The 23,214-nt window shown below is 33.4% G+C and overlaps 1 protein-coding gene across 2 annotated transcripts in view; it reads left to right on the forward strand.

Moving 5' to 3' along the window:
* Pdhx (pyruvate dehydrogenase complex component X) overlaps positions 1 to 23,214 on the forward strand; it is a 62,574-nt gene that overhangs the window by 30,037 nt on the left and 9,323 nt on the right. For both annotated transcript variants that reach the window (XM_048788578.1, XM_015477767.2), the window contains exons 4-8: positions 4,283 to 4,482; positions 6,439 to 6,537; positions 11,557 to 11,731; positions 13,529 to 13,676; positions 20,138 to 20,196. In XM_048788578.1, coding sequence (XP_048644535.1) covers positions 4,283 to 4,482; positions 6,439 to 6,537; positions 11,557 to 11,731; positions 13,529 to 13,676; positions 20,138 to 20,196 — 681 coding nt within the window. The remainder of the gene's footprint in view (positions 1 to 4,282; positions 4,483 to 6,438; positions 6,538 to 11,556; positions 11,732 to 13,528; positions 13,677 to 20,137; positions 20,197 to 23,214) is intronic.

The raw sequence follows: 23,214 nt of genomic DNA on the forward strand, positions 1-23,214 counted from the left end.
TAGGGAAATTTAAGTGAGAAAATATACAAATGACTCCCATGTCATTCTATATGAGTCTAAGCATTTGTATCAGTTGTTTGTGACTGACCAATAAATATTCATTTATGCCTCTATAGTTTGATTTGTACTGGTAAGACATACCTCTAATGGTAGTCCCTTGTCGATATGTTTTTAGTTCTGATCCACCAGCTCATCTCTGCATTTAGGATGGATATAACACCTTCCATTGTCTATTTGGTCCAAAGGCCATACCTTAGAATGTTATACTCTAATTAGATATAGATCTTATAACTTTTAAATTAGTGTTTCTTACTAGAAAGTCCTTTGGAGGTGGTACCAGGAATTGAACTTGGGGGCACTCGACCACTAAGCCATATCCCCAGCCCTATTTTGTTTTTTATTAGCAACTCAATGAGTTGCTTAGTGCCTTGCTGTTGCTGAGGCTGGCTCTGAACTACAGATTCTCCTACCTCAGCCTCCCAAGCCGCTGGGATTACAGGCATGTGCCACTGCCTTTTATGTGTATATTTTCTAACCACTTGTTTTATTCCCGACATCTTATTATATCAAACATCTGTCTATGATTGAAGCACGTTGTTTAAAATATAGTTAACTTCCTCAGAGGAAGTCTGAATTGAAGATTAAAATATTTACCTTTATAACTGAGAAAATAAAAAAATATACTTACCAAAAATAATTTGACTAATTTATGTAGTATTTTGAGGAAGAGAAAGATTGCTTAAATTGCCGTATGTAATAAACCCAGTTTGCATTTTATTGGGTGTGCTTTTGACAGGCTGTGCTCTTGGCCCTAGTTCTGAATTGCTTGGCTGAAAAAGTCTCTCAGAATTTATAGCATTTTCTACTTAACAGCTTAGTAATGCATTTCAAATGGCTAACTATGTCAGTGGGTCAGGAGTGCCTATTCATATGGTCCCTAATGCTCTGAAAGGTTTAGGAGGGTATTCCTGCCAAAGAAAAGATTGTGTGTTTTAGGGCTTTGTATTTTTATTATTATTCTACATGCTTTTTGGACGATGGTAGTGGGAGTATATTCATGTCACAATGTTATACAGTTTCACAGAGGGAACAAATTAAGGTGGGCTCACTAGTGCCTTTTGGTTTTGTCTTCTCTCCTGCTTCAACCCTCACCACCATCACCACCAGCAAGAGTTGTACCCATCTTTTTTGCTATGGAATAATTCTCATTTTTCCAAACAAAATAACATGATTTTTACAGGAGTAATACATTTAAGAGACTTCTGCTTTCGGAATCAAAGAGTTGGATAATTGAGCTTATTAAAAGGCAAGGGATGGTAATAAAATTAAACTGAACACTGAAAATAAGTACTGCAACTCTAATGTCAATTTTGAGCACACATATTTGAAACGCTTAGAAATCATAGTACATTTTACTCTTAGAAATTTAAGAGGTTTTGTATTTTATCTTCACAGTTTGGCTTTCTAAATACTCTTTTAGTTTTGCATCTGAATTATATTTTAAATGTAAAATAATACTTAGCACACTTTAATTTTACTTTGTGCCTTGATTTCAGCATTCCATACTTTTGGGTACACTGATAAACATAGGTGAGCTCTATTTGGTATAGTTGCAGATGTTTAATGTCACTGCTTGGGAACATCTCTGGTACAGGTAGAGGGATGAAATTTAGCCTATCAGTGTTATTAAGAATTTATCTCAGGCCTTACCACCTTTTATATGTTGCTATTTGCCCTCTAGTGCTACCAGCCACATGCTGGGCCATTAGGCAGGAATTTCCAGCCCTTATCAAGGTGCACTCCAATTTTGATCCTGTTGATAGTATTTCTTGATTTAAAAGTAATATCTTTAATATTTATGGTAAGTGACATGTTCTTCTAAGTGCCTCACATGTAACTCATTTATTCCTCATAACAACCACACATACCTGTTGTTACTGGTTTTTATTTTAAAGAAATCAGCATGGTGAAATAGACAAACCTAAGACCATATAACTAGTAATTAATGGAGTTTCAGCATTGAAACCCAGGAAGTCTATACAAAACTGGGAAGGAACGCTAGTACTTTGAATGACAGACTTAATTCAGAATTTCACTATTAATAAGCTATAAGTTTATAGGGCAAAATGTAAAATTTTTTCATTTCATATTAAGAAGTCAATGGCACAAGAGTAATAGAAGGCTTTGATCAAGTAAGCCAAAGGTGTACCCTGTATGTTTCAGGTGTCCTAAAGCTCCAGTACTTTGGTAGAACAGCATGCATTTATGGTGTTGATTTGGACAGAGGAGACAGAACAGTGCCAAAGGCCTGTTTGGTTTCTAAACACAGTTTTGCAAAGTATGATTTATTCCTATGTACTAAGTCTACCCCAGTTTTAAATATTTATGTTTCGTGCACTTGCTCGCTTGCTCTCTCTCTCTCTCTCTCTCTCTCTCTCTCTCAAGCATGGGAAAAAAATGTGAGTACTTTAAATATTGTTTGATATTTAGATACAGTAAAAAGTGAAATGATAATAAAAACTTGTTACTGCCTCTTTGAAAATGTTAATGTCATGTTGGTAGGATATATGTGGAATCATATATATGATTTACAGTAAATTAGAAAAGGAGATTTCAGTTTCAAATTTAGTACAGTATCTGACTCACATTTCAGAAATCTATTGATATTTTTAAAACAAAATTTTCCCCTACAAGGGAATGGTTTACATTTGAATCATATTCTTTGTACTTGGATACTGATCTTACGGCTGATTCAGTCTTGAAAGGAATTATCAAGTGGACTTCATATCATTTAATGCTTCTTATTTCTATGAGTTTTTAAAGAATTACTCATTTACTTTGTGATTTTTAGTAGGCATCTCATAAACAGCTAATTAAACACTTTTAGATGGAGAAAATGTTAACCTAATCATAATCTTAACTCATCTTTTGACATAGAAATGAAAAATGAATAGTTTGTAGAAGTAAAACTTTGGCAACTAAATTTTTCTTGGATTGTTTGGTCTTTTCCAACAGCTTATAATTCATTGTTTATTCTTAATTAGTTTCATATGTCCATTTATCTATATATAAATGTATACATGTATATATACATGTGCTTCATTAAAGTGTTGTTCCTTTTCTTCCCCATTGGTAATTAGTAAATTTAGAAGGCTTTCTAGTTCTCAGAATTTATGTTTTATTGTTTTAAGAATAATGCACATACTAATATGCATCAGAATCAGTGTAACTCTGAAATGTCAAACCCATGCTAGGTATTATGCTTTTCCTTATAATTATTGTATTAATGAATGTCCTACAGCCTATAATTCTGCTATTCATTAGATACATCTGTGATGAGCATTAATTAGAGTAATTGAAAGGAAATAATAGAAAATTTTAAAGGAATGACATTTTCTTCCAATACTAAGCCTCCAAATATTGTTATCTACAGGTTTTCTAGGGACTTCATTTAATAAGTAAATCAGAATCAGCCTTTCATTTATAAGTTAATGCTGCTGATATGCTTAAAATTATTTTTCTTAATTTAAAAAAAAATCATCTTTGATCTTAGGTTTTTAGTTGGTAAATATTATCTGAAAAACTGGTTAAGTAGGACACCTTAATGTTATTGATAAACTTTTAAAAACTCATAATTTTATTTTATTTTTCAGATTCTATAAGTAGATATTCAGGGGAAGAATTAAATACTAAAGTTAAATATTCTTAACATTAACCAGAATAGTTAGCCAGTTCAATACTATCAATACAATAGTTCAGTAGTTCAATTACTATCTATACAATGGAACATTCTTCCCTGGCCTTCCCACAGAGACTAAGTTTACTGAAAAGATTTTATTTTAAATTAATTTTAGTAGATAGGACTAATGGGGGGATTAAGCCCATATGAGCTCTTGAAATGTGTAAAAATTGAGAAAGACAATGTATAGAAATTGTCTGAGAAAGACAAAATAATTGAGGTATGTAACCATAGTCTCCTGTTTTAGATTTGTATTAGTTGACATCAAAAACAGTAAACCAATGGTAACTCACATATTTGAAGGCTGCCATGAAAATGAGAGATTCTAGATTTTTCCTTCATCTCAGGAAGTATTATTAATAAATGGGAGAGGAAGACTGGTGAAGGAGGGCATGAGTGGAAAGCAGAAGGGAAAGAAGGTAGGAGGTTGAGACTCTCAGTTCAAATTAAGAGATCTTTCCTTGATTACCCATCAAGGCATAAACTACTTGACATTGATGAGCCTTTCTATCTCTACTTTTTTTGTTTGTTTTTAAAATACAGGTTGAAGAGGGAACTAAAAACATACAACTAGGTTCACTAATTGGTTTGATGGTTGAAGAAGGACAAGATTGGAAACAAGTTGAAATTCCCAAAGATGTAGGTCCTCCACCATCAGTTTCAAAACCATCAGTGCCTCACCCCTCATCAGAACCACAGATTTCTCTCCCTGTTAAGAAGGAACACACAGCAGGGACACCGCAGTGAGTATGTTTATTTGATTGATAATGTTAATTAAAAAAAATTGTTATGGCCCTCTTATGGTTTTAATTATTATCTTATTTAAAGCATCTTTGTACATTACGTAGAAAGTTACTGAACTTCCCTTATTTCTCTGAGGACACTGAGAAATAAGGGAAGTTATTTTATTTTACCATCATTGTTCATTCAGCAATAGATACTGAATACCTGTTACGTTCCAGGTGCTCTGAAGACTCTGCTTGCCCAATGGAGAACAAAAAGTCTGTTTTCACATTGAATTTGAATTAGGTTTTAGAATTCCAGAGTGGCACTCAATATACCAAACTTCATTAGAGACTCATGAATCTGAAGTCCCACTATGTATTCTCTTAAACACCAAATGGCCTATAAACTTGTGTGTTATTAGTTCATGCAGTGATTTAAAAAAAATTTTTTAATTGGTTACTGATTAATCTTATTCAATAATCTAAAACTTCACTTTCTCTTGGGAAAAAATCTAAAAATTTGATGACAGTAGGCCCATATCAAGTAGATGTATTTACAGTAGCAAATACATTAAAATGTTCTCCATTTGTCAGTTTTAAACTTTCAGACCCAGCCTGTTTTACTCATTTTCTTCATGAGGTTATGTAGTTATTTACATTTGCTACTTTACTTAAAGTCCTTAATTAAAAAGTAGGTGCTTACTAGTCATATGACTATGGGCTTACTAGCTCATGAAATCAATGAGTTATTTTTCCCCTCTCTTATTCTTCTGGAGTATATGTAAAAATAGAAGCATTTTCAGGTAATACTAAGGACTTTAAAAATTAAGGATATGGTTCAGTAACAATGAAACAACCAGAATTGAAAATGGCACAGAAATTTAAATAAACAAATGGCTAGTAGGCACATGAAAAGTTGCTCACTGCACTAATCATTAGAGAAGTGCAAAACGAAACCACCAGAATGAGACAGCACATTGATCAGTATGGCTGATATCCAAAAAACAAGAACAAACAAAAAAAAAAACCACCTCAGAATATAACAAGTGTTGGTGAGGATGTGCAAAAAATTGAAACTGTATGCAATGCGGATGAGCATGTAAAATGGCACAGCTGCTTATAGAAAACAATGTGGCATTTCCTCAAAAAAAAGAGGATTGCCTTATCACTCAGCAGTTCTACTTCTGGGTATATGCTCTAAAGAATTTAAAGCAGACTCTCAGTGTTTGAATATCCAGGTTTATGCATCATTATTCACAGTAGAAAAATGGTAGCAATGACTCGTGTCTAAAATGCTGTGTACATACCTTGAAATGTTATTCAGTCTGAAAAGGAAGAACATTCTGACACATAATACAACATAGATGAACTCTGAAGACATTATGATGAATAAAATAAGCCATCACTAAAAGACAGATATTATGTGACTACACTTAAATGAAGAAACGCTCAGAGTAGTCAGATTGGTAGAGAGAAATAGAACAGTGGTTGTCGGGTTTTGAGGGGAGGGAGAGATGAACAGTTACTGTTCAATATATACAGAATTTTGATTTGGGCAGCTGAGAAAGTTCTGGGGATTGATAATGGTTCCCCAACAGTGGGATTGTACTTAATGCCACTCAACTTTACACCTAATGCTTAAGATGGTAAATTTTATGTATTGTTTATTATAGTAAAAAAAAAAAAGGCAGGAGCCATGTGAAACGTAGTCAGAATTGAAGCTCTTTTCACTAGATTATTTACTCTTATTAAATAAATAGTTTGAAATAGTAACTAAATTTTTACAAGAATGTTTGATAATAAAATAAACTAGATTGATAAAGATTTATCTGACTAAGTCCATCTATGGGAGTCATTTTAGTTTTAGTATAAGATTTTGTTTTTCTAATTATCAGCAAAGCTGTTGACATTTAGATGTATTTGAAACAATATAAGTCTTAATTAGTTCAATTAATCTTCATATTGTCTTCTTAGGTTCCGTTTAAGTCCAGCTGCTCGAAATATTCTGGAGAAACATGCACTGAATGCTAGCCAGGGTACAGCTACTGGCCCTCGGGGGATATTCACTAAAGAGTATGTGTGTGCTTTCTATAATAATCAAGTCCATTATTTATCTTTTATTTTTTTTTTCTGAAAGAATTTAAAAGCCTTTTTAATGAGTTAACATTAAAAAGGAGGTACATTGTTCTTTTGTGCTTTTAATTGCTTTTGTCACTAAATTGTGGTCTGAACAAGGATAGTTTTCTGAATAATTGCAACATAACTGAAAAACAGTTCTAATTTAGCAACTAAAACAGATTCTTAGAAGTAATGATAAATGCAGAAAATTAAGTGTAGAACAGTAAAACTATATTGTTTCAAGTTTGTGTTAAACTGTCACCCAATCACAATTAACTTGTAAAATGTGGAAATACATTTTTTAAACAATTTGATTTTTATGTATTTCAGATTTATTAATTGGTTACAAAGCATTTTTCCTTTTGTATTTTCATTTCTAGTCCATTGATGTTTTTCCGTAAGTTGGTACCATACATTTTTAGCACCATACTTACAATTAAAAGGATTTTATAGTTATGCCTTAAAAGCTGATAGAGAAATCATATTTTTTCCATTGGTCTTCTTTTTCAATAAACTGGTTTTATTGGTATGTTCTTGTTTTATTCTCCCAAGTGAATTTTTTTATATGTATTTTTAGTTGTTGATGGGCTTTGTTGTATTCATTTATTTATATACATTCTGAGAATCGAACCCAGTGCTTCACACATACTGGGCAAGCACTTTACCATGAGACACAATCCCAGTACCCCACCCCCATGAATTTTAAACAACTCTTTTAGCTCCATGTGGGGTGGGGGTGCTATGGTATTTTTATGTAATTGTACTAAATTAATTTATTAAGAGCTGGCATCTTTATGATGATGAATCTTTATACTCAAGAAACTGGTGTGTCTTTCCATTTGTTTCAATTTGTAAGTCTTTCAAGAGTTATTTAAATAGATGGCCCCTTTTCTGTTGGGACTCATTCTGAGAAGACAAAGAATAAACAAGTAGGTTTATGAAACTAATAATGTAAAACCACTATAGTGGATATGTGCCACATTTGTCTAGGCAGTCACATTAAACATTTCAAATTGAGTTAGTGTTTTAAAGCAATATGCTCATTCCATCTTTAATATTAATAAATAATTCTGGGCGAAATTTTTGTAAGTAGAAATAGAGTAAAGGTTATAAAATAAATGCTGAACAAGGTGACTTGACTTATTTTCACTAGTTTACTATTCATTAGAATATTGGATTACTTTTGAGTGTTTCTTTTATTGAAAATAGAAAGGCTTTATTTCTTAAGTGTTCTCATTTATCTGTATTATGATCTTACTGATTCATGTTATCTAAATGTGTATATGGGTCCATTACATACACTGAGTTGGAAATCAGCTTTCCTGAGAACCTACTGAATGGCAACATCCTAGATTGTGGAATTTTTAGTTAAAGGACTTGAAGGTTTCACTTAGCCATAAAAAACTAAAATTAAGAATCCTGATAGCATTTAAGCCTGGTTTTCTCCCCATATCAACCTTCATTCAGTAAATACTATTAATATCTTAACTTTAGATCTATGCTTAGTAGATCTGCCCATAAAAATGGAATAAAACAACTATCTTCATAACAAAATAGACTTGCTTTGCCTATAATTTTAAGGGATTAGATGAAGAGATTATGTTTAATTCATTAATCATTGAAAGATTTAGTGAAATGCAAAATAATTATGGCTTTAAAAGGATTGGTTCTGCAGGTTTGTGTGAGTTGAGTTTGGGCAAAGACATGAGGTAAAGAGAAAGTTGAGATTTGCTGGCTCATAGGTAATCCAGGTAAGAGATGATGAATATTGTGCTTGCATGTGGGTAGAGGAATTAAGAGAAACTCTGATGCAGACAGCATGAGGGTAGAGTACAGAAGCCTTTGTGAAAGGCTGAATGTGGCGCACAGCCCAGGACAGCAACAAATCCACGAGTGGATTTGGTATTCTGGTGTGGATGATGAAAATGTTGGCTCTGGAAATGAAAGTAAGGGGTTTGGGAAAGCTTTTGTCTTGGTGAAGTAAGTATTATTTGAAGCTTATTGTCAGCACTTAGAAGCTTTCCGGTTAGGAGCAGTGGGATAAAGATATATCAAAGAAGATAGGTTGGGATTAGAGAGGTAGGTTTGGTAGATAATAAAGCAGTAATTGTCATTTAGATCATCAGGAGCTAAACTATTTAAAAGGCTAAATTCTTGTATTGGGAGACCTCTGGGATATAGATGAAAATAAGGGTCGAATCTAAGAAAAGGTCCTTGAACTTGGTGGTTAGCTGACCTTATGGGAAGCAGGTCAGCAGTGTGACAGTAGTGGAGTAAAGAAATAAAGTTTTCTTCTTTTCTTTTTTCTCCTAGCTATACTTAATATATATAATTTGTATAGATATCCTAAAATTTTTTTTTAAACCTACATTGAAAATCATAACATTATCGTCATATTTCCTAAGTGGAGCATAAATGCTTTTATCTTCTGAATAGCCTAAGAAAGCAATATTGAAGAAATATCCTTTTAATATTTTTGCCAGTTTTTTTATTCAGTTCTCTTTCCAAGTTGTTCCTTAACCATAAGGAGGTCAATTGGGCTGGTGTTGTAGTTCAGTGGTAGAGCGCTTGCCTAGCATGTGTGAGGCACTAAGTTTGATTCTTAACACTGTATAGAAAATAAAGTTCCATCAACAACTAAAAAAAATACATATACATATATATATTTTTTTTAAAAAAATGGAAGTCAACCTTTGGTTGTCCAAATACAAAATTTATAAAAAGTTTCAGGAGAAAAATGGATTCTTCATGCGTTATTGAGGATTTTTGGTGTTATATGCTACTAAAAGTACCTGTGTTTTAAGTTTAATCCTAAGGTGAGCTTTGGCAAAAATTTTGGCCTGGTTTCATCTACAGAAAGGTCATCTTAAATGATTGAAAACTTGCAGGCTTTGGCATAAGCTGCCTCAAAATATCTTAGCACACCTTCTAAAAATGGTGAGGATGTCTTTCTTCCATACCTTGTCTACTGCAAGTGTAAGTAGGATACAACGGTTAGTTACAACTGCTGAGGAAGTGCCTGTCGCCCATGGCATTTTGGAGAAGATCATAGGTGTCAGTTTTAATTTAACATTTAAGCAAACATATTGCTCTAAATATATGTTGTATAAAAGCATATAAACTTTACTTCGCTTCTACATGTGACTGTCTTTAAGAAAGCAAATACCTGGAAGTCCTACTTATAGCTTTAGATTAGATAGATTCCATTTCTTTATTCAATCCCAGGATTGCTGTTGAACTTAGATACACTTAACTTCTCTGCTTCTCTATTCTTATGAGAAAACTCTGTCCTAGTTTATGTTTAACTTGTGCTATATATCCATAGATACTGAAAAAATGGTAGGAGATGTGTAGGCTTTAGAGTCGGCCATACCTTAGTTCGACCTCAGCCCTGGCAGCTCTTAGCTGTCTCCCTCTATGACTTTTAATCCTTTATCTTTTAATCCTCTACTTTGTTCACCACACTCCTGTGCCAGCCCTCCTCTGTTAGTAAAAGAAACACATTTTTTCTGCCTTTATACTTGTTCTTCCTTCTGCCTAGAAATGTAATTTTCCCAACTCTTGAGTCTTTGTCCTTTGCATCATTCAGCACAAATATTATCTGTTCAGATCTTCCCTGATCATTCTGTTTTAAAATAACCCCTCTTCTTGTCCATCACTCTCTAACTTATTGCTCAGCTTTGATTTCTTTATGTTAGATTCATCACTGTCATTCTAATTTATGTGATTATTGTATGACTACCCCTATAGAATAAAGCTCCTTGATGGGAAGTATCTTGCTTAGCATTGCATCCCCTAACATCCAGAATTCTGTAAGTACCTAAGAAATACTGACATAGACATAGGGTTTAACCTTTTTGAGTCTACTCATCTGTAAATGAGGATTAATAACACCTTTCCACAAGACTGGTATAAGATTAATAACACAAGCACTTACCTCACACATGATAGACTCATATTTCCACTTTTACCCCCATTTTTAGGAATCCAAGACGATGTACCAATTTAGATTTCCTTGTCAATATGACCTCTCATTTAAAAAGTTAGTTCTTTAATTTTTTTAAATAAGGAAGTTAGCTGCACTTAAAGATAAGTTTATGAACCCCTTTCTGGATCTAACGTAAAGCATGGAACAATCCTCTTTCCTGCCAAATGTTCCGGTGTGTGTTAGGGGTGTCCCTCAAATCTTTAGATTCATGTCATACTGAAGTTGTTTTATATTAAGGAAAACAGTTTTACTTAAATTGGAAAAATATTTCTTAATTCAGGTATTAAATTTTTCAAACAAGGTATTGGTTTTGTACATTACTTTTTACATGCTATAACTTAACACACTGAATTGAGGTCTTGGCATTTTCAGTAGTCTAGTTATATCCTTTTAAAAACAAATTTGTATTACAGAGTGATACAAACCAAATCTGTAACTAGTTATTTTTTATTTTAAATGATGCTGTGTTACATTTATTACACTAGATTGTGCTTATTGAACAAATTTGAAATAATATGATTTCCTGGCCATAAACAATATTATTTACACTAGAATAATAATGATTTAGTAAGTATTTTGGCCATACATATAATAACTTGACATTTTCTGAACACTATGTAAAAATTATTTCACAAGTATAAAGAATGAGGACATGTTTTAATTAGTGAATTGGTCATCTACCAAGTGATTCCTTCCAATGAAAGACTAATTCGATTTTTAAAAATTAATATCTAAAGGTGATACTTTGATAAAATTCTAATTATTATTTGGTTTTTGAAAATATACATGTAGCCATTGGACAAATAATAATAAACTGTAGAATATGTAGGAAATGAATTTACTTTTCTAGCTCAAATAATTGATTTGCATTATATTTTAGTCTTTATATTTCTGTAACTTCCTTTCACATATTGCCTCTATTTTATAAAAACTGTCTTATATATCTTGTTGCTAATCACAGTTATCTGATTTCTTCTTATCTCCAGAGATGCTCTCAACCTGGTCCAGTTGAAACAGACGGGCAAGATTACTGAATCCAGACCAGCCCCAGCTCCTCCAACCACTCCCATAGCACCTTTGCCCCCAAAAGCCACACCTGGACCATCTTATCCCCGGCCAATGATCCCAGCAGTATCAATTCCTGGACAACCCAATGCTGTGGTAATGTACTCTGAGTAAGGTTTTCATTTTGTAGATAAGTGGGAGGGAAAACTAGGACAATTGCTATGTTTTATGAGTATTTTTATCAATCCATTTTAGTAATAGTTTAAAGTTATGAAGAAAAAAAAAATGCTCCCAGTGCTTTTCTTGCAGATTTCCTAGCACAAACTGAATTTGTGCCGACTTCTATGTAGAACTTTAGAACTATGATTCAGCTTAAATTTGTAAGTTCCACAACCTTAGTACCATACGTATGCTCTACAATCATGATACTCTATGTCTTTTCTTTTTTTTTCTTGGATGTAATAATAATTTGTAGCTGACCCTGGCTCCTTTTATGGATATGTTTTAATTCTTGGCTAGAGAATTGATAAACTCACTATGAAAAACTGTGCAGACTGAATCATATAACTAATCATACTTGCCTTCTCAGATACATGCAGTTGAACAGCTATATGTTTTGTTTTCAGATTTTTCCTTTCTGTATTCCTTCTCTTGCTATCAAAGAAATGCAGGACAATTAGATTAAAAATTGAATAGGCACTTAAAAAAATAAAAAGAATAAATACCTGTACTGTTCTTACTTATGGAGAAATACATTTCATTATAATTTTTGAAAAGAGATGAAAACAGTACAAGTTTATGAGACAGATTTTTTAATGTACATTGATGATTCATGACTGCATATGCAAAACTTTGTTCATAGTTAAATCCAGTTTTTTTTTTAAAGCAGATTGTTCACATGAAAAAGATAAGCCTTTCAGATACTTACATAATGTAGAGAGCTTTTATTCTACTTGGTCAAATGCTTTGCTAACATAGATGTTTAATTTTATAAGAGATGATATATAAAAAAAAGAAATCAGCTGTATTTTTGGTTGCATTATATTATCCTAAGGTGATTGTAGTTCTGTCCTGGAATGGAGTGAAGGGAAAAGGAAGGGATTAGATGTAATTTGAAGTCCATCATTCATTTGTGTGAGGTTCAAGAACAGAATGGAAAAGTTATAGTAAAGTTATAGAAAGATTTTATTATCTTATTCATACTTTATATTTTTAATTCCTAAGAATAAGATACTCATGGTTTTGTTTCAAATTGCAAATCAAAACAGAAATAATTTGAGAGACTATCCATTATATTGGATTATCTTTTTCTTTTCTATGCCATTTTTTATAAGAATTTCCTGTAGTTGAATTGTTGTTTTATTGGCTGCTTTGAGTTTTATTAAATGAAATTTGTAACAAAAGCTGCTTACAATCCACATACATGTTTCTATATGTATGTGTGTGTGTGTGTGTATAGAGTATGCATGTATAATATCTGATATATATGTATAGATTTACTCATCACATGCACCTGTGGGGAATTAATCATTTGATATGTGTTTTTGAATTATCTTAAACATAGTAACATAAGAAATCCTATTTACAACTGAGACTTGAATTTTACAACTTTTTCCTAAAGTTGTATACTAAAGCCTAAAACTTCTAGATTTATTACATTCCCCTTTCCTTTATACAAAGAGTTATTAATAGTACTTTTCCTATATTTATCTGTGTGTGGGTGTGTGTGGGTGTGTGTGTGTGGTGCTGGGGGTTGAACCCATGGCCTTGTGTGTGCAGTGCAGGCACTCGACCAACTGAGCTACATTCCCAGTTCTATATTAATCTTTAATCAGTATCATTAATTGGGTCACAGACTGGATTTCAGATGGAAAGTCATTTTATATTTTTCTATTCTACTTATGGTTTAATGGACAAATTCCTGTGGTTTTGTTTATTTGTTTTTGTTTTCAGGGCACATTCACTGAAATTCCTGCTAGCAATATACGAAGAGTTATTGCCAAGAGGTTAACTGAATCTAAAAGTACTGTACCTCATGCATATGCTACTGCTGATTGTGACCTTGGAGCAGTTTTAAAAGTTAGACAAGATCTGGTCAAAGGTTAGTTAAGTTGAATTTACTTAATGCAATAAATACATGTGCTAACCTAATCATCATGGAATCCTTTATTTTTAAAATTCACATTTATGTAACTTTTAAATTCAGTTTCATAATCTAATTGCACTCTAGGTATATTTTAGTACTAGAGAAAAGAATTGATTATGTTTCCTTATGTGTAATAAATTATTTCCATAGCTTATTACATATTACATTATTATGAATAAATCACGGATGTGTTACCTTTGTGCAGAATAAGGATTTCTGTTCTGTGTTGCTTATTACAGAATCTGTTTTGATACTTCAATAAGGTGCATTCATTTGGCATGCAGTTGTTGAGTCCAGCTCTGTGCCACATTCTAGCCCTGTAAATAGTGTTATGGTTTGGTGGGTTGGGTATGTTGTTGGGTTTTTTGTTTTGTTTTGTTTGTAAAAATTGACTTAATTTTTTAATACGCTTTCACTTACACATAGGTGAATGTTTTTGTAAGGACACATGCATGACTTGCTTAAGCTAGATGGTTGTTTTTATTTTGAATACTTTTTGATAATGACATCTGAGCAGAACATTTTTAGCAAGCTTAAAATTAAAATTAAAAACTGATTTAAAGAATAGTTTTGATTGTAAATATATCTGTCATTCTTTTTTCACAAATTTTAATTTTATATTTCTTCAAAATGCTTTTTTAGGTTATTAAATTCGTAATGCTCCTCCCAAAAAATCAACTAATAACGAAGTTGCCTAGAGACAATGATTTATAGCGTGATGGTTTTAGTTCTCTTTCCAAACTTTTTCCTTTTGTTTTGTTTTCTTATTGCAGTGGTTGAGGTTTTTGGTGCAATAATGAATATAAGTAGTAAAAGCAGAAATTCTTGATGTGGGGGAAAGCATTTAGTCTTTAACATTAAAAGTAAGTTTTGTAGATGCTCTTTTATCAGATTGAGGAAATTCCTATTCCTCGTTTCCAGAGACGTTGAATGTTGTTAGATGTTTTCTGTGCATCTTTTGATGTAATCTTTCTTTTTCCCTGATGTTATTGTTGACTGAACTTCACACATGGAATGAATTGATAGTCCACATAAGAAACCATTCAGTCATTAACTTACTCATATTTGTTTGATTTCATTTTCTAAAATTTTCTTGAGAATCTTGCCTATGAGAAATACTGGCTTGCAGTTGTCTTTCCTTGCGATTATTTTTCTGGGTTATCAGATTTATTAGATAGGTTGGGGAATGTTTCCTCCTCCTTCATTTTCTGGAAGAGTTTTGGTAGGATTTGTATTTTTTAATTGTTGGGCAGAAGCTGTGAAGCTGTCTAGGCCTGGGATCTTTTTCTGGATAGAGTTTTTAACTACAAATTCAATTTTTAAAACCAGATACAGAGATTTTGTTTTCAACGTTTTATGTTATATGTGTTTTAGGGATTGTATTTTTATCATTTATATGAGTTAGCAAATTTATTGGCATAAAGTTGTTCATGATAACATCTTATTATAACACCTCTATAATCTGAAGTGATAACTTGTTTTCAATGTTAGTAATTTGAGTCTTCTCTTGCCTTTGTCAGATAGAGGTTTATCAGTTTTCTTTGATTTTATTAACTTTCTCAGTTGTTTCTGTGATTTTAATTTCATTGACTTCTACTTTTACTAGCCACTCAAGAATACTTTGATTTGTATTTTTATAGAATAACCTTTTAATCTGTGTCCTTATATTTAAATAGGTTTCTTGCGATAGTATATGGTTGGTTCTTGCATTTTTTATGCAATTTTGCAATCTCTATTATAATTAAGGTGTTTAGACCATTCACATTTGATGTAATGGTTGGATTTAAATCTACCATTTTGTTCTTTGACTTTTAGTTCTATCTCTTCTTCCTTTTTTCACCTGTTATCTCCTTTTAGAGTCCCTTTTTTTTATGATTGTATTTTATTTCTATTTTATTCCCCCCACCCCCCGCCATTTCCTCTCTTTGAAATGGCTCCCTTAGAATTTATAATCTAATTCTTTAACTTATCCCAGTCTGCCTTCAACTTTTATCACAATATTTTATGTATAAGAGCCTTACAACCATTTACTTACATTTTTTCTGTCCTATATTTTGTGCTGTTATTGTCATCCTTTGTTTCTTTGTGTGGTGCCAGCATAGGATACATGTTTATTGATTTTTTTCCATAGCAAATCAACTCTCTTTAAAAAAGAGTTTTAAAATGGGGGGGGGGGTCTCTTTGTATATGCATAGTTTTTCCATTTCTGACAGTCTTCATTTCTTTGTGTAACTCTAAAGTGCTATCTGCTATCATTCTTCCTCTCTATAAAGAATTTTCTTTAGATTGTTTCATGTTTAAATGTTATTTCAGTGGTATTAGGTACATTCATATTAAACACTAACTCCCCATTCCTCTCTTCTCCTAACCCCTGACAACCACCATTGTACTTTCTGATTTTTTTTTTTTTTTTTGGTACCAAGGATTGGACCCAGTAATGCTTAACCTCTGAGTCATATCCCCAGCCCTATTTTGTATTTTATTTAGAGACAGGGTCTCATTGAGTCGCTTAGCACCTCGCTTTTGCTGAGGCTGGTTTTTGAACTGACAATCCTCCTGCCTCAGCCTCAGGAGCTGCTGAGATTATAGGCGTGGCTGTGCCTGGTCCTGCTTTCTGAATTTGATTACTGTAAGCACCTCACATGAAGTGGAATCATAAAGTACTTGGTGTTTTACTGGCTTATCATTTTACTTAATGTAATGTTTTCAAGGTTCATTTTGAACTGGCACAGATCCAAATTTCCTTCCTTTTTAAGTCATTGTATGTACACAGTATATTTTGTTCATCCACTCATCTGTTGGTAAATACATGGATTGTTTCTACCTTTTGTTGTTGTGAATGGGGCTGCCATGAATGCACATATATCTCTGAATTCCTACTTTTAAATCTTTTGGAAATGTCCCCAGTAGCAGAATTGCAGAAGAATCTGGTTGCCCAGGTATGGTTCACCATTTTGCATTCCTGTCAACAGTGTGTGTGAGGGTTCTAATTTCTTCCCATCCATACCAACGCTTGTTATTTTGTAATTTTTTAGATTAAAAAAGAATATCCTGGTGGATATGTCACCTTAATTTTTGAAACGTAATTTTGCTAGGTGTAAACTTTTGAGTTAAGGGTCTTTTGTTTCAAAACTTTTAAAGATATCATCCACTGTCCTCTGGCTTGCAAAATGTCTGCTGATATTATTAATCTTTGTTCCCCGGTGTATGCTTTTACCCCTTCTTGTTTTCTTTAAGATTTTCTCTATTAGCAATTTGACTATTAAATACCTAGGATTTCTCCCCCACTTGATTATATTTATCCTGTTTGGATTTTTCTTGGCTTCTTGTTTCTTGTCTTTAACCCTAATTTTGGAAAATTTCCAGAATTATTAACTGTATCTTCTACTTTGTGTGTTTTCTCTTTGAGATTCAAGTTATAGTGTTAGACTGGATTATCTGAACATGTTAGATGCTCTGTTCTTTTGGTGCACCGTTTTTTTCTTCGTTATGCTTCGGTTTGGATAATTTTTATTTATGTAACTTGAAATTCAGATTCTTTTCTCTGCTATGTTTAGTCTATAAAAGTTGACAAAAAATATTATTTATGTTGATAGCATGTGTTTTTCTCCCTGGATTTCCACTTGGATGTTTTTCATAGTTTCCATCTCTGCTGATCTTCCCCGTCTGTTCATGCACATGGTGACACACTCTGTCCTACACACTCCCGTGCCCTGACAGTGGGTAATCATTTCCTGTGTTAGTCTCCTCAGAGCAGATTATCTGCCTTAGGCATTCAGTTCATCTCTTCGCTTTGTACCCTCAGCTCCCTAAAGGGCTCAGAAAAGTTAGGGTTTTGTAATTTATCCTGCTTTTTTCTCCACCCTGTTAGGGTGGGAATGACTTTCTTGCAGCTTTCTACACTGTGACTAAAAGCAGGAGTGATAAGATAAGTCAGTTTGTATTCAGACTTTCAGCATTTCATATGAAGACAGACTGACTGCTGTTTAAAGGTTAAGGAACCAAACAGAAGGCCATTCGATAGAAAGGGATACCTTTTGAAAAAAAAATTATAAAATAGACATTATTATTGCTGTGGGTATATACGTGACTATCTGACCAATGTAATTCTGCAACCTGTACACTTGGAAAAATGAGAAATTATATACCATCTGATTCAAATGTATGATATGTCAAGATCATTGTACTGTCATGTGTAACCAATTAAAACAAAACAAAACAAAAAAATTAACTATGGAAGTAGTCCTCATATCTCCAATCATACTTTCTTAGTCATAAATAATTTTCCTGTTTTCTTCCTGAGTCAAGAAGCAGTAATATTTCAATGGAGGTACGGATTAACTTAGTATCTTTACATAGTTTGATAAATTAAGGATTTTCTCATGAGTCTTCAGAGAACCCACATTATCTGTATTCCTCTTTCTCATATAAGGTTATAATATCTGTAAAGTTTGTTCGTTGTTTTACTTTTTTAACAACAATATGCCAACGAAAACATTTGTTTTTCATTATTAGTACATCATTACAAACTGTTTCCTATTCAGTAAGTGTCATTAGTGTTCAAAATTTCTATAATAACAACAGGTTAAAAACAGAAGAACTTGAGGAGAATCTCCTTTGTACATGTTAGAATTCAGATGCCTGTTAGCCATGTAGGTAGAAATAGCACATGAGACATTAGATGTACAAGTCTGAAGATGCAAATAGCTTAGGATAGAAATAGTATTTGGAGGATTCAGCATCATATAAATGGTATCAAAACCATGAAACCAAAAGTTTCTGTTTGGGTGATGCCAACATTAAAAGGAGGGACTGAGTGAGTAGACAGTGAAGAAACCCACGAGAGAATGGTGACACAGGAAGTAGTAAGTGAAAGTGTTTCAAAGTGAAGAAATTGATCAACTCAAGAATGCTTACAAGTAAGTGTTGGAATATGGTGAGAACAGAACTCCAGGTGAGAACTGTGGGCTTAGCCAGTAGATTTGGGAGTCAGCAGCAGCTAGGTGGCTGTAGAGTTTCACTCTATGCTTAGAGAGAGTAGGTGAAGTGAGAAAGAGACTGGGAGAGCTGTGCAAGGAAGTGGAATGAACTCGTAAAACATGTGCATGTATTTTGAATTTTTCAGGCCAAATCTTTTGTGTGGTGTTACTATTAAAAGTCTCTGAACACTGAAAATTTATTTATATTTCTACTCCTAGAGGGGTTATAAACAAACAAACCAGAATGTTCGTATGTTTCTGGGTATCTGAATTAGATGAGCTATACTCTCGTGGAGCCAACATTTACTATGACAGTTTGTCAGTATTTCAGTTCCTGGCAGTTAATCTCTTTCTAAAATCTCCAGCATACTTCCGAAAAGAACAATTGTTCATATAAAATTCCATGATACTATATTAAGAGGATATGTGTGTCTTGCCACATACCATTGACTAGATTTTTTTCTAGAATCTCTTGCAAGAAAGAATTGGGTGTGGTTTATATTTTCCAACACCTTCATACCATTGCAAAAGCAGAGGTATAAAGCAAGTACTTTAGCTCTGATCAGTTCTGTGGAAAGGGAGGGGACCCCAGCTTTATCTTAAAATCATTATGTGTACTGGGAGGAAATAAATTCAGATGGATTCACCATAAATCTAGACAGAGAACCTCATTTTATTCATTGCACTAGGACCTGTGCCAACATTGCTTCATCTTTGGCATTTGCCATATCCTGTCGTGTTGAGTTTAAAAGAAGCTCTTGTTTAATATTGTGGCCATCCTAAATTCTTTTTACCCCCATTAGTAAGAAGTAATTTTTCAACATACCCTATAAATACATATAATTGTTTATCTAAAGCATTTACATATACTGCTCTTCTATATAGTTAATATATTACAAAGCATGCACAGAATAAGGACATTTGAAGAGAAAGGAAAAAAAAAGAATCATCTTGTAAACTTCCTGGTTACAAACAACACAGAGAGAACGTTTGTCTTTTTAGAGATATGGGAGTTGGTTCCTTTCTTTCTAATTATAGTTGTTATATATCCTTAAACTTCTCGTGCATAATATCCAAGTACGTTTTAAAAATTGTAATAAAGATCCAGAAATGATATTATATGTGTGTGTGGCCTGGGGGGAGGGGGTGCTGGGAATTGAATCAAAGGTTTTGAGCATGCTAGGCCTATATTGATCTATCTCTAAGATACACCCTCAGTCCCTAGAAGTGAGCTTTTACATTTATTCTTTAGGAATCATATAAACATAAGTTTTTCTCATTAGGGGAAATTTATTAACTAAACCAGAAAATAAACATCTATGATATTTTTTATCATTGTTTGTCAGAGCAGTTCATAATTTACAAGTTTGACATTGTAAAGGTCAGTGGTAGAAGTTTTAATGTGAATACTAATTTTAATGTTTATTTTTCTTTCAGATGACATTAAAGTGTCAGTAAATGACTTTATCATCAAGGCAGCAGCTGTTACTCTTAAAGTAAGTGACAAACCCCAAAATAATTTTGGCTTCTAAAATAGTCTCATGTCTTGAGATTTTTATAAAAAAAAAAAGAATAAAACTCATTTTTAATAAAAATTTTATGATTTTATTGCTAGAAATATCCTATAATTTAATCTCACTCCCTTGTTTTACAGATGAAGAAATTGAAAATCAAAGGGGCTCACAAACTAATATTAGCAGTTTAAAGACCATTTAATCAACAAATACTAATTGAAGAACCGGGTATGGTGGTGCACACCTATAATCCCAGCTACTTGGGAGGCTGAGGCAGGAGGATCACAAGTTCGAGGCCAGGCTCAGCAATTTAGCAAGGCCCTAAAAAACTTAGTGATACCCTATCTCAAAATAAAAATAAAATAAATATGGCTCAGTGGTTAAAGGGTCCTGGGTTAAATCCCAAGTATCAAAAAACAAATACTAATTGAACCACTATCTTATGCTAAATATATTTTAAGCATTTAAGCATTAGAGAGTAATGAACAAAAGCCTATGTAGTTTCTGCTCTCATGGGTATGATAGTCTAGAGGGGGTCCAGTAAACATGTCAGGTGGTGAAAATGTTAAGGAGAAAAAGAAAGCAGGGTAAAGAGCCAAAATACTAGGTGCTGTTTTTTAAGAGTTAAGGAAAGCCTCTCTGGCAAGGCTACAGATAACAGAGGCAGGAATCAACAAAAGGGGGGGAGTGAGCAAAATAGGTATGTGGTGGAGGAGCACTCCAGACAAGGGAGCAGCAACCCAGAGGCTCCGAGGACTGGGTTGTGTTATCCAGAGTCACGGCCCTGAGGGTGTACTGAGGGTGTAGTGTGTCAAGAGTGGACAGAGTGGAGAGATTTTTAAAGAAGCAAAAAAGAAGGATTCAAAGGGAAACCAAAGGCCTCCTTGAGGCCTTCTCAGCCGTGGTGAAGACGAGTGTTTTTATTATGAATGAGAAAGATGCTTTTGGAAGTTTTAAGCAAAGGACTAATGTGATCGGACTTACTTTTAAAGGTGGGGGGCCGCTCTGGTCATGTGTGGCTGTAGCCAGTGAGGAGGCCGCAGAGGGGTAGCAGGAGCTGCAGTGAAGGGAGGTTTTGGTTACATTTCAGAAGTAGAGCCAACGGCACTTACTAATGGATTTGATATGGGACATGGGAGAAAAAATAAGGAGTTCTTTTCAAGCAGTGGGAGGGGTAGACTTACTCCATTACTAAGACTGGGAAAACGGGGAGAGAAGCAAGTTTGAGGTAGGGAGTCTCTAGTTTGCTTTTGGGTGTATTAAGTTTGAGGAGCCTAATAGGTGTTGCAGTGTAGATAGCAGGAAGACAGGTGGAGTGGAGGTGGCTGGCTGGAGATGTAATCTAGAGCCCAGCTTCCTGCCTTCCCACTCAATGCCATTTTCCATCCTGCCTTCTCTCTGTAATGAGGCTGTTTTCTAAGTTGCTACTTGTTTAATAATGTATTTGAATTGCACTTAAAATGGATTCATTTTTATTTCTTAAAAAATACAATAATGGAGAACTTTGAAGGCAAGCCTTTTCAACATTTTTTAAATGTCATATGGCTTTTCTCTTAACCAAATATTTTGAACTATAGTAATGACTTTTCTAATCACGAATTATTTTTATATTCCCTAAAAATGACTCTCTAGTGGTCATTAGCTGTTTGCTAATGTTTCTTTTGTATATCAGAAACTATAAGTAATTGTGATTTAAATTTTATACTAGCTTTGTCAGGTCTTTCTTTTATTTGTTTTCTGTGTGCTCATTTCTTTTTTTTTTTCATATTTATTTATTTATTTATTTTTTTAGTTATTGGCAGACACAGCATCTTTGTTGGTATGTGGTGCTGAGGATCGAACCCGGGCCGCACGCATGCCAGACGAGCGTGCTACCACTTGAGCCACATCCCCAGCCCTCTGTGTGCTCATTTCAATAAGGATTTTTATTTCTTAAAGTTTTATAGAACTCACCAGTGAAATTTTGAACCTAGTTCTATTTTGAGGAGGGCATCCTGGCTGTTTTTCTATGTTTTTCCCCTATAGTTATTGATCTCTTTAATTTTTAATTTTATCTTAAACCAATTATGAAAACTTGTATGTTCCCAGAAAAATCAACTTTTGCATCTATATTCTCAAACTTATTAGCTTAGCATCATTTAAATTTATTTCTTATAATTATTTAAATGTCCTCATTGTCCGAAGCTATTTGAAACTCTGTATTGCTTCTATAATTGCATGTTTTGTGTTTTCAGTTTATTTTATTTTGCATTTTTTCCTTTATTTTCTTAGCCTCATTTTGGTTAGAAATATTTGGTTAGAAAACTGAATGTGTAATTCATTTTAATTCTATTTTTATTAACAAGGCTTAAGATTATAATAAATTTTGCTTTGACTGCAACTTAGACCGTGTCCCATGGTTTTTTATTACATAATTTCCTAATTGAATTTATTTGCCAGATAGTCTTCATTTGTGAGGGGTTTTTGATTTGGCTTGGGTTTTAGTTTTACTTTAGTGTTGTCAGAATTTAAAAATCTTACAGGGGTTTGAACCTCATTTTTTATTCTTTTGACATTATCTCATTGTTGAATCAATGAATAATCTGAGCCTTAAAAGATGGAGAAATGTAAAGAGCAATGAAGAAATGATGTGAAGGCCATCCTGAAATGTGCACAAGCCCAGCATGGCAGTGAGAGGTTGGACCAAGAGAGAATTCATCTTAGGGAAGTCAACACAAGTAAAGTGACATCAGTACAGTGGAATCAAAATTGTGCACCGCCGTGCTTAAATGGCATAGTGAACAGCTTGGATCTTATTCTGTAGAAAGCAAAGAGTTTTGGGGATGAGGGCTGGGGTTGTGGCTCACTGGCACAGCACTTGACTGACATGTATGGGGCCCTGGGTTTGATTCTCAGCACCACATATAAATAACTAAAATAAAAATCTGTTGACAACTAAAAATACATTTAAAAAAAAAGAATTTCGGGGATGAGAAATTAGCTTTTTATGTCTATTTTCAT

Source organism: Marmota marmota, unplaced genomic scaffold, assembly GCF_001458135.2.
Source record: "Marmota marmota marmota unplaced genomic scaffold, marMar, whole genome shotgun sequence".
Taxonomy (NCBI): Eukaryota; Metazoa; Chordata; class Mammalia; order Rodentia; family Sciuridae; genus Marmota; species Marmota marmota.